Source organism: Bactrocera latifrons, unplaced genomic scaffold, assembly GCF_001853355.1.
Source record: "Bactrocera latifrons isolate USDA-ARS-PBARC rearing strain unplaced genomic scaffold, ASM185335v1 scaffold_707, whole genome shotgun sequence".
Taxonomy (NCBI): domain Eukaryota; kingdom Metazoa; phylum Arthropoda; class Insecta; order Diptera; family Tephritidae; genus Bactrocera; species Bactrocera latifrons.
This window is the reverse complement of record NW_017537387.1, coordinates 40,796-54,101: the sequence shown is the minus strand read 5'-3', so window position 1 is coordinate 54,101 and position 13,306 is coordinate 40,796. Positions and strand designations below refer to the sequence as shown.

Here is a 13,306-nt window from a genome sequence, read left to right as displayed (position 1 = left end):
ATATATATTTGGCACATTTCTTAAGAAAGCACGAGGGAATCATATCTGGGCCATAATTGTATGATTGTTCTAATATATTTAACTGATATAAGACCTCCGCTTCGGAAATGGTAGGTGCATTAATGAAAGAAATCGGAAATAACTTGTGCTGATGCGAAACATTTTTTGGAGATTTTGGAGAATAATTGGACCTAAAGAATTCAGCGAACATATTAGAAATGGTGTGATTGTCACTGGACATACTAGACTTATATTTCATAGCGGACGGAAAATTAGAAATCCTGCGTTTCAAATTGACGAAACTATAGAACGATTTTGGATTACGTATATTATTTTTTACTTTATTTATATAATTATTATAACATATTTTGTTAAGTTCAGCAAATTGTCGGCGCAATTTAGAATATTTTGAATAGTCAGCAACTAATCCAGTTTTTTTTTCAAGTTTAAAAGCACGAGATTTTCTATTTTTTAATTTACATAATTCTTTCGAAAACCATATATTAGAACTCATTTTATGAGTAACAACACACTCCGGAACATATTTTTCAAACAAGTTTAAAATAGTTTCATTAAAGTGGGAAGCACTAAATTCAATGTTGGCATTGTAATGTGGCCAAGTAACTTTAGAAAGTTCGTAATTAATTTTCTTAAAATTAGCTTTCGCAAAGTTGAACCGAAAACAAAGGTCTTGTGTATCACTATGAGCAAAGTTGGCTATGGTTTCGATGTTAATTTCCAAAGCATGATGATACGAGTCCTCTGGCCGAACCAAAGGATCACATCGGATAACAGAGAACATTGAAGCGTTATCAACATATACTAGATCTAAGAACTTACCAAACTCGTTCGAAATTAAATTAATTTGGTTAAGACCCAACTCCGACATTTTATCTAAGAACTCGTAAAATACGTAGTCATCAATAAATTTCCACGATACGCACGGTAAATTGAAATCCCTCAAAACAATAATGGAATCAGTATTATTAGCCATTGAGAAAACATTATTTATTAATGAAGCATGCTTCATATATACAGATATGTCCGAGTGAGGCGGTATATAAGATAAAGTTAAGTAGATATAGCCACTATTAGCGCAAATACGAATGCACTTAAATTCTAYGAAGTGTGCATGCGAAACATCGACTTCTTCAGATGGAATTGAAGAATGAACAGCAAACAAGACACCACCACCTTTCTTGTTCAGCCGGTCATATCTGAAGATTTCAAATTTGCTATTGAATATTTCACTATCAAACATGTGGGGCTTTAACCAAGTTTCTGTGAAAGCAATGATTTTAAAATTACAATTGACGCTATTTAAATACAGATCGGAAAGTTTTGTATTAATACCTCTTACATTTTGATAATAAATACTCAGCGAATTATTGCTAATCAGTTTTTGTATCAATGGCTTTTCTTGACATTTTACTGACAACTGCAGGGGGTTTAAAACGTTTATGCTCAAATTCGCGCACAAAGAGCCAATTGAAAATTGTCAGCGCATACGTCGATCTTGAAAGATGAAATATCTTCCGATTTTAGTTTCGACGAGATATAAGTCTTTATGTCATCGACGGTGGTATTTTCACTACCTGACCTAGTTATTTGGAAGCGGATCCTGAGAAGGTTTTCGCTTACCATGCTCAGTAACAGCTTTCTCTGTATTCTGAGCAGACGAGACCTTCTCTCCTTGTSGACAARGGGAAGAAAGATTGATAAGGTCAATATTGGGTGGAGGCATTCTTTTTAAGGAAGAAGTAGTGGTCTCATCATCAGACGGACGTTTACTGGAAGGTTTTGGATTCTCTTCCTGGTCATTCAGGCATTTAAATGATTGAAACAACGTTTCATAATGCCTGAATTTATTTGTAAGGGTTTCAAGCTCATGACCAATCTCCTTGAAATTATTGCGCGCCTGCTYAAAAACTTTAAATAAATCAATTTCAGTTGGTCTGCATTTAATTCAAGACCAGCGCAAGCCCTTACTGTCAAGAATAGAATCCAAAATYCTTCCTGTCAGTCCAGCACATTTCAGATGGGCCAGCCCGTCACACAGCCAGCAAGAAACAAAGCGTTCCGACTCGCCTTTAACAGAACAATTCGGGAAATTGCAAGTCATAATGATAAYAAACAGCAATAAAAAAATTAAATAATAAAAGTAGAAAGAGAAATGAGAAAAGTATTTATAACAAATAAATGCAATATCAGTTATCAAAGGCAACAACCAATGTAGTGAGCAGTTTGAGATGCACTGTGCTACCCAAAAAGTAAGAAACTCGCAAACAGCTGTGAAAAAAGATGGAAAACGAATAAAAACAAGAAATTTAGATGAGCAATATAAGTTATCACCACTATTTCAGAATATAGCAACAAAAACAAATTGAAAGTGACTCGGCGGAATAAATTAAAATTGTCAACACACAATTTAAGTTAATTTCAAATGCTTTAATAGAAAAATATCACAGCCGTACTTATCCTTACGGATCACTTATTTCAAAAATTTTCACAACAGTGTTAAAATATAAATTAAACAAATTTACAGGAGCTCGAAATTACACAGCAGAACACGAGAGATGCCAGATTTAATGAATATGGTGCCAGCTATTACGGTTGCCCATAACTGAGGTGGGTACTTCAGTCATTTATAGTGCAGAATGTCGAATCGTCAATCAGGTCCGCCAGCTCATCCCCTTAACTCACAGGGGTGGTTGTCGCACTGTGGTGTTGTTTGGCGACGATACCTTTCAGTGTTGCGGAGGCAGACTCCTATAGCATGGATCAACGTTGACTGATGTGGCGTTCCAACGTATGACGGTCTGACAAGCGAAACAGACTGTGCGGGGAACCAGGCGTTGCTGAGTGACTCTTGCACGAGGATTAGATAGAGATGAAGGTTGGGGGGGAACAAGTGAAAGCTATGTTGGCTGTTTGAGCTCTTGTGGATCGTGGAGGTCCTCTGTTGGCCACTCGGGGTGAGTGGCGGTGCAGCGCGCGTACTGTGTGCAGATTGCATAGCCGTAGAGGCTGTTGTCGCAGTATTGCGTTGGCAACATGGGGCCACGTAACCCGAGGTCCACTCTCTGTGGCTGAAGGCCTGAGCAGTTCTTAAGATGGATCCATCCATTGCAAGTGTTACACCTGACCAAGGTGGACTTCGGATGGAGCCTTTTAGCACAAAGGCAGTCGAAAATTCCTCCTGGCACAGGATGGACTCAATGCCAGCACAAGTCACAAGGAGCTCTAATGACGACAAACTTATATTAATACTTACCGATTTAAACGGGGTTAGATCGCCGAAAAAAATCCGGGTCAATTCCGGTGCCTAGAACCGGCTGCCCTGGGAATTTAAGTGAAGTCTCTGCCCAAACCATTAATTTTTTGCATTTAATCACATTTATAATTTATCTGTGCAAGTACTGGAGTTAACTTTTTCCACTCCGCAAATTCAAAATGCTTTAGATTAGTTTATTTTTTTTGAGCAATTAAAACTAATTTATATCTGAAACTTACATTTTCAAACGATGCGACTTCTGTATGCTTTGTGCTACAAGCATACAATGCGAAAAGAAAAAACTAAATTCGGAAGTTTCAAAATTCACTGTGATTGTCGAATTACACGGTAAACCCCCACGTATTATTTTCTTCCATTAATTCAAAGTATCGATGGAGTAATAAGTTTATTAAATAGGTTAGACTATATTTATTAACCATCATTTCATTGTTTATACATTTTTAAGCATAAACCTCGCGTTGTGCTTTCTCCCACGCTGCTATAGGGCCATGCTCTGGACGATATTTTACATTGCACCCGTCTGGTTCTAAACGATTTTCATCACGAAGTTGTTCATAGCGGTCACGGTCATACTTAGTGAAACCCCATCGTTTTGATACGTAAATCTAAAAAACAAAAGATTCCATAAATATGTTTCTATATGTATTTTTGGCTATAATCAGATTTAATGGCTTCCAAAATAATTCATGCAAGGTTATGTATTAGGTCTAAAACTTCCGCGGTTTTCCAATAGATGTCTCTGCGGTCAAGCACAGGTCGATTAAAACGTTTTATATCGATTTTGAACATTTGTGTCAACATTAACCCAACAAAACATTTGTAGAGATCTGTTTGCATCCCAAAGTTATTCTCAACTGAAAATGTCACTTTTTGAGCCGAATTCTCGATATTTGCGGGAAATTTTGCTCTTTTTTTTTAATTCCAAGAAAAGTGCGGCTGAGGACCCGTTCACGTTTTACTGAGGCTGACACATACATAGACAATACTATTACTCTACTACTACCATCTACATATGTATATGATTTCTATTAGGTATTAAAAAAATATAGAATTTTTGTAAAGCAACTTGTGTTAGTTCATAAAAAAAATGGATCATAAAGCATTTTGTTATTAATTAACCCATTTACAACCCTTGTACTCGCTTGTGTACAGAAAATCAGTCAAGTTGTGGCATGTGGCGTAACTCAATGCTAAGTATTTGCACACAAATTTTTGATCATATGCGGTTTTATTCGTAGAAACAACAAAAAAATACATTCGCTTCACGCGAAATCATAACGGCCTTTTTGTGGCGTCAACTTCTGTGCGGTTTTTCCATATTGTGTGATTTTGTCTTTAGTCATAATTTTTCTGTTGATGAGCTATTATCTCTCAGTTGTTAGTTTTAAAATTGTGTGTTGTGTGAGATAAGAGAGATCAATTTTACAAAAAAAAAAAAAAAAAAAAAAAAAAAAAAAAAAAAAAAAAAAAAAAAAAAAAAAAAAAAAAAAAAAAAAAAAAAAACCTATTTGAAAAAATTTGAGGTATGTGTCTTTTAAAAGTTGTGTACCCGATTAGGTACAATGGCAAAATGTGTAGGTGAAATAAAAAATTGTATCTTTTGGTTAGGATGGCTATTTCTACTTCGTGTTTTTATGGAAAGAGATATAAACAACTTTCACAAGCTTTAGCTGACACCGCAGATGACGTCGATATCGTTATGATTCCTCCTAATGTCGATGTCAATACTGACGAAGAGGAAAGTGATGAAGATAACATAAATGAAATAAACTTGCTCGGCGACGTTGCTGGATGCGTTGAAGTATTCAAAAACAGCATAAACTTTGACAGCGAAGATGAAATACCGCTTGCCCAGCTACAAAGAATGGGTGTGAAATACGTTCTCTGTAAGCCCTATTTGGAACAACGAAGCATGCAACTTGATAATGATTCGACTACTATATATATGTAGAAAATAAGATGAAAATGGATTTGGATGGTAGAAGTCCCGTTGAGGTATTTGAGACACTGTTTGATAAAGATGTTGTACAACTGATCATAGAACAAACTCATTTGTATGCTTCTCAAAAAAGTTCGCATAAATTTATATTCGACGAAGATGATCTAAAAGTCTTTTTAGTCATTTTATTTTACTCTCGTTACCATTCAATGCCAATGGCAATTGGATGAAAACACGTTATCACCTCTTGTAAGCAATAACATTTCTAAAAACAGATGTTTGGAAATAAAACGCCACATTCATTTTACAAACAATAACGAAATTGACAAGTCCGATAAAATGGCAAAAATTCCCCAATGTCGAATCTATTATCCGAAATGTTTCAAAGGTGGGGTTTTATGCACGAAAAGCTTTCAATTGACGAGGCAATGATAAAATATTTTGGCCATCATTCAGCGAAACAATTCATCAAAGGAAAGCCCGTAAGATTCAGATTTAAAAATTGGATGCTTACAAATAGCTGTGGGTACTTGTACCAATTTGATACTTACTGTGGTGCTAAAAATGTTGATAGTGATACAAGACATCTTCCCCTTGGATCTCGAGTTGTGGTCGATCTAATAAAAACCATAAATGACCCAAACGATCATATTATCTACTTTGACAATTTTTTCACAAGTCATGAACTTCTACGTATGTTGCGTGAGAAAAAATTCAAAGCCGTAGGAACGAGAGAAAACAGAACTAAAAAATGTCCTTTGAATCCAAAAAAATATTTCCAAAAACAAGCAAGAGGATATTTCGAGATCAAATACGACCACAATAATAAAATATTGTTTGTCATGTGGAATGACAATAATGTCGTAACTATGGGAACTAATTTTGATACGGTTGAACCGTTGAAATACGTAAGCGTTGGTCAACACTGGAACAAAAAGAGATAAGTATACCTCAGCCAAATTTACTTTCAAATTACAACCACGGTATGGGCGGTGTTGATCTGCATGATCAGGCCGTAAATGGATAAATTGGGATTCGAGGCAAAAAATGGTGGTGGCCGCTGTTTACTTCGATGATGTGCTTCACAATGGTAAACGCTTGGAAGGTGTACAAAAACGTGAATAATAGTACCAAAGATTTGCTTGAGTTTCAACGTGACATTACGCGATACTACCTACGACACTACACATTGAAAAGATATTCTAAGCACGYGTTAGCTCCAWGTGTTTCTACAGGTGGATTTGCGAGCTATGCGGTACTGCTTTGTGCGTGGAACGCGACTGTTTTAAAATAGCCTACTCATAAATATTTTATACACTTTTGACCATTGTACTCGTGTGGGTACAGCAAAATTTTCGTATATGTAAGAAAAAAACAAAAAAAAAAAAATGTTTTTCTGTTCATCTCTACGATGGCGTAAATCAATAAAAAAAAAACTGAAAATTTTAAATAAACTTATTTTTTGACTCCTTGGTTGTAAATGGGTTAAGCATTGCTTTTTGAGGGAATAAAGGAAAACACTTTTGGACCGTCTTGATACAATAATGCATTAAATTTACCAAAAAAAAACGGCAGAAGCAAAGTTGTAGAATAGCATCAGAATTCTTACCATTTCTATTGGTTCTGGCAATTGAGAAATAAAGTCACGAGTATTTAATGAATTAAAAACACTCTTGTCATGGGTAGACCACGCACCCTCAATCCGGATATGTGCAGTGTTATTACAGCCAAGTGTTCAGAGTACTGTAGAAATGTGCCGTTATAAAAATAATAAGAAAAAATGGCCCTATTACAGCTTTTAAACTAGCTGTATTTTGCTAACAAACAGTTGAAGTAAAACATTAATGATTCTATATGCAGAAAAAATATTAATCTTTAAATCGTAAGATTTAAAAGCAGTTTTTTTAACAACCATTGATTCGATTGCTTTTGCGTCCAAAGTTTAAGCCATTTTAAATACACTCTTGATAACCACCGGCATCAAGGAAATGGGAGGTTTGTTCCTTAATATTATTTAAAAAAAAATGATATATTTAAATGAAAATATATTCTCAATCTGTAATTAAAATTATTTAAAAGCAGGGACCCAGAGGAAAGAAGTTTTCCTTATTGCGCAATAGTTTAAAACATACTCTATAACTATTATTCTGGGAAAAATAAAAAAATATATAACTATTTCTGTACGAGGAAAAGCATAAAAAATTAAATTTACTCCTCAAAAAACTAAAATTTTCTACTATTACTTATATTCTAAAGTGTATTGAACAAAGTGAAATAAGAATTTGACTTAAGCTTATTTGACAATCTCCGTGTTTTTTTTTTTTTATCAATATGAAGCCACTTGCTTTACACTGATACATAATGTATATGATCAATAGATGTCGTTGCAGTCGTATATCTCCAGTGCTACCAATCACATTGAGTCATACCATAATATGAAAATACTGAAGAAATTCGCTATATTTTGAAATTTTTTTATGTAAAACAGATTTTTGTATTTAAAACAGAAGAATGCCACTCAAGCCACTAATGAAATTTGTGAAGTTTACGGAGACGATGCTATATCAGTTCATGTAGCACAACAATGGTTCGCTTCCGTTCCGGAAATTTCGATGTGAAAGATGCACCTCGCTCTGATCGACCTATCGTTGATAAAGTCGATGAAATTATGGAAAAGATTTACCAGAACCGTCACATAATTAGCAATGACATCGCTAAAGAACTTAACATTTATCATCAAACGGTTTTGAACGATTTAAAAAAAAGAATGGCTACAAAAAGAAGCTCGATGTTTGGGTACCACATGAATTGTCTGCGAAAAATTTAATGGACTGATTTAACATCTACGATTCTATGCTGAAACGAAATGAAATCCAACCACTTCTGCAGGGAATGGTAACAGGAGACGAAAAGTTTGGCGCTACAACAACAACAAGAAGACGGAGAGTGTGTCAAATATAACAATAATGTGCAAAAAAAGATAATGGACCAAAGAGTGAAAAGCTCGAGAAATGGTCGCAGACAGGATTAACGTTATGCTAAGTGTTCGTTGGCCTGGTCGAACAATTGATTCTACATTTTACTGTCACCAACTGAAAAGACTGGAGCAAGCAATCGAAAACAAACGGCCAAAAACTAATTAACAGAAAGGGCCTCGTCTTTCATCGGGAGAACGTTAGACCACACACATTTTTGATGACTGCCTGCTGAAGTAAAAAAGATTATTCTTTTATTTCCTTCACTCACATATTCTCTTCATATACTTTTTCCCGTTAGTCTCGTGATTAGTGCGCTGGGGAACATGCACAAGCAGAAAGTATTCGCCATATTCTTTTTTGACATTTGTTTAATTTTGAAATTCAGAATTTGAAATGTTAAATCATTGATAATGTACTTATCAAATAAGCATACAGAAAAAAAAATCATATATCTACGTATTTCACTTTCAATACTTATATCTGCCTCTTCATTCTTTATTTTTAAGTAAAAAATTATGAAACTACTATTTTGGCAGGTTTTTTGATCACCCAAAAATAAATGGTTGTATTCTAACAAGAAATTAGTTTTACCTTATAACCTTATAAGTAATACCCCAATGGCAGGAAATAAGTAACGGATTATAAGTTTTTCGTGAAAAACTTCTTCCTATTCTGGAGTGCTTCCTCTATCCATATATTTACCCGTTATTTTCTCTCCGATTAAAAAAAAATTCATTGCCAATAAATCTTTGGCTTACTTAGTGTTAGAAAGTTTGACTGGATTTGAGTGAACACGAAGGCTTACCGTACAATACAATTACTGTACTGTGATACAGACACGAGTCTCTAACTTTGCGATTTTAAGTTAGAAACAATTTTTGTGACTTGAGACGATTTTGTTATTATGTAAGTGGCAGTCACAAAATCTATTACACTTAATTATTCAGAGATGTTTTTACTATTGAAAGAAAATAAATATGTCGATAACAAATGTAAAATTTTCTATAACAGTCAAAAAACATAATTACCAATAAAAAAAAAAATATAAATATATGTTCACTTTGTTTCATATTTGCGAAATTTATATAAAATTTATTTATTTTTAATCTTTTCGTGTTTGAACTGCTTCCAAAATATAAAAAAAATCGACAATCGGTTAATATCTATGATGATCTCTATTCAGAATATTCAAAATGGCAGACAAAAGTTCTGTTTAGTTTTGTGACCTTCTATCAGGTCTCAAATTTGAGGCAATGTTTTGAGACTAACGCTAGAGACTGTTTACTGAATAGTAGTATGTGGAATACAATGCTCGCGACAGACTGCAAACGACATCTGTCAAATATTAAAATACACACGTTCTTATGGACGGACCGATTTTGACAGCTGCACGACGACGCGACGGCAGGCCGACAGTTGTCGTTCTCGCTAACTTTAGTTTAATTCTATATTTGCCAACGGCAGTAAGACGACAGTAGAGTTGACAGTAGAATGGAAGATAGAGAGATGAGGAAGAGTGGTGATCCCACTAATATGTAAAATTACTCAAAGCTCTAACAAACCTAACGTCATTTTACAAATAAAATAGCTCTGTTACATCATTTATAATAACAATTGATAATTTAAACGAATAAATTTACCTATTTACTTATGTTTTGCATAAACAATTTCACTTTGAACAAAATATTAAAATTTCATTGAAGTGCAAGGTTAGTATGGCCACAACGAAATTGTGTACATRCAAAATGGACAACTGAGTGGTTTTGTGTACATGCCTCACAAACGTTCATGTTTCACGCCGTTTTCAGTTCACTGTCGTGCTGCTGCAGTTTGTCGCAAGCATTGTGTTCCGCGCATAAGAATTGAGACTTTACCTCAAAATGTCCCAAATAGAGACTGCTTACAGAATCACGCTATTAACAGGTTTTAATAATTATTCACCTTTTCGTGAGAAATAAATAAATAATTTCGGGTTTCCTTTTTAAAAATATTCAGTTTATATGTAAAATCTTTCATTTTGGGTTGACAACACCAATGAAACTTCGGCACAATTCCGATTTCTTTAGCGCCGCGATTTGAAGGTACCGTTCTCCTGATTAAAAAATATATAGGGTTATAGGTACCGCAAACGCTTAGTTTAGAAGATATTCGACCTTAAAGTTCAAATATTCGCAAAATTCGTACATTTCGAGACGATATTTCACCACATTAAACACATTTTTCACTTCAAAATAATTAAATTACACTATAAACTTGTAAATAACTCCATATCTTACACTTTTTTTTTACCGAAAACATCTGCATTTTAAAAATTACATTTTACACTCGTTTGAACCCCATTTGTTTACCAAAAATTACGACGAAATGGAGCGCTGCCATGTGATGATAAGGCAATTCCCTGAAATTCCTCTTTTTCGCAAAAATTGCTCTATTAACGCATAAGGATATTTTCTTTTTTAAATTTATTAAACAACATGTATATAGCATGTATTAGTAATATTACGTAATAAAATATATTAGTACAGTACGAAAATTCAAAATTTCGTTCAATATGAGTGCATGGTAACCAACAAATATAACCACTTTATAACAAAAACTCAATATATTTTTTTATTTTTAACGCAGAAAGGAGTACTCCGCGAAAGTACTTCAGTCCACCCGGGTATTCGCTAGGCCAGAGTTATTTTTTTAAAGTACTTCAGTCATCCCGACATGATATATAAATTTTATTATATTATCATAGTTTTAATTATATGTGTTTATTAAATATAAATCACATACTATACATATACATACTATATATAAAATGTATATGTGGAAAAATAACTTAAAAATGTTAGAAAGTATTTTTTTTTATAATTAATGTAGAAAAAAGAATCACGCAAAAAACAAAGAAAATCGTTAAGAATCCTACATATTTGGTGTTTAAGATGTGGCAACGCTCGTTTTCCTCATAATTGTAAACAATCTAACCTTTGCAACGCCGAGTTCGCTAAGTGATTTTTACATTAATAAATTTAGGTGAAATATTGCAAAATAAAATTGAAATGTGAACTTATTTCAATGCTTACAGTGTATATTTAAATATACAGAGTGAAAAACGTGAAACTTTTACCTTCTAACACTTCACTTTAGCGTTTTTGTGTATTAATTTTTTTAATATTTATTGCAAAAAAAGCTTTATTTTAATTATTATTTTTTAATTAAATTCACTGCATTTGCACAAGAATAGCATACTAGCAAATAAATGGTATTGCCATATTTGCCTAGTTGTCAACAAAAGAAAATAACCAAAAACTTTATACCCAAATACATAAATGGAAAACGCCAAGAATCTTCAGCAATTTTTTATAAAAGAAAAAAGTTGCAGAAGGAAGTTCCTTCGCGTAGAACTCGGCCTTCGGCCGCGCTTCAAAAAAAAAAAAAAAAAAAGTCGGTCGCCGATCCAACACCGGGGTGTTCAGAGTTCTTTAGCGTAGAACTCTATTCTGCAACTTTTTTTCTTTTATACAAAATTGCTAAAGATTTTTGGCGTTTTCCATTTATGTATTTGGGGTATAAAGTTTTTGCTAATTTTCTTTTGACAACTAGGCAGATATGGGAATACCATTTATTTGCTAGTATGCAACCCTATTCTAGTTGTGGAAATGTAGTGAAGTTAGCTAAAACAAAATAATTAAAATAAAGCTTCGTTTGCAATAAATATTAAAAAAATTAATATACCAAAACGTTATAGTGAAGTGTTAGCAAGTGAAAAGTTATTCACAAAATACAAATTATCAATTTAAAAGTTGTAAATTTTTTAACTTTAAATGCAAAAATCTTTAAAACTATAAGTTAGCGGCAACTATATATTTTCGTGATCTAGAGAACGTCACCTTTCCAGTGATACCCATTTTATCCCCGAAATCTGGGGATGCTATTCTAAATCCCTGCCCCCCTCATTATATTTACTATTGATACCACCCGTTCAAATTATATAATATTTAATGAAAAAATATCATAAAATTAAATACAGACCTTTTGACGTCCTGGAAACTTAAACTTGGCACGGCGGAGGGCTTCAACAACTTGAGCCTTATAACGATCACTGGAGCGAACCGACATTATTGGCTGGCCGATGTGAACACGAGCGACTGTTCCCTGTGGTTTTCCAAAAGCTCCACGCATTCCAGTCTGAAGCCTTTAATAATTAACTTTCATTAAAAAATATTTCCTCCTTAAAGGAAAAACATTGGTAAAGGAAATAAATTCAGATTTTGTCGTTAATCATTTAAGTCATATCCCAGTGCTCGGGTTTTTCATCATATCACATTTCGGTAATTAAACATACATTGAAGTAAATTTCTTGATAAAAAAAAAAAAAAAACAAAAAAAAAAAAATATATAAGTAATTCAAACCTTATTTTTCTTACCTATCCGCTCCAGCACATGACAACATTTTATTAATTCGAATCACGTGGAATGGATGTAGACGCATACGTATGTGGAACTGATCTTTACCGCAGTATTTTACTAAATACTTGTTGCAGCAAATGCGACCAGCCTCCAACGCCTCACTACTAAGTTGCTCATATTCATCTGATACTAAGTGAACACACAAAGGAAAATCCTCAACTGAAGCCTTTTTCCTGCCCAAATCGAATATACGGATTTTGGGGTCTGGCACACCYCGACAAAATCTGGACTTTGGGTACGGCTTATTTTTGCAGTATCGATAACTGTTAAGAAATCATATTTAACACAAAAAAAATCCAAATAAATTCACCCCTCATACCATCTTGCTGGTCGGCGTCCCATTTTAAAACTTTCGACACGTCCACTCCTGCTAGAAGAATACAACGGAAAAGGAAGTTAACTACCTGACATATTTTCAATAACTTTTAATATACATGCGTTTATCATGGCAGGTAATATTAGAAAAATTCTTACTATTCGTTCACACGTCGAGTTCTAAAGAATAATTTTTTTTTGTAGCAAACGGGTTGCATTCTAATTAATAATCAGTGCTTTCTCGCGTAGAGAAACCAAAAGTAATAAAGAAAACAAATAATACCCCAATGACAAGAAATATATAACACATTAGCTTCGGGC

At 33.8% G+C, this 13,306-nt stretch overlaps 1 protein-coding gene across 1 annotated transcript; it reads right to left on the bottom strand.

Moving 5' to 3' along the window:
* Window positions 1-3,675: 3,675 nt before the first annotated feature.
* Window positions 3,676-13,095, bottom strand: LOC108975978 (60S ribosomal protein L10). Its single transcript, XM_018944841.1, has 4 exons — window positions 12,990-13,095; window positions 12,628-12,933; window positions 12,233-12,395; window positions 3,676-3,900 (listed from the first exon to the last, which is right to left on the bottom strand). Exons 1-4 carry the CDS (start codon window positions 13,010-13,012, stop codon window positions 3,736-3,738), a joined length of 657 nt encoding a protein of 218 aa, XP_018800386.1. The 5' UTR covers window positions 13,013-13,095; the 3' UTR covers window positions 3,676-3,735.
* Between the last annotated feature and the right edge of the window lie 211 nt (window positions 13,096-13,306).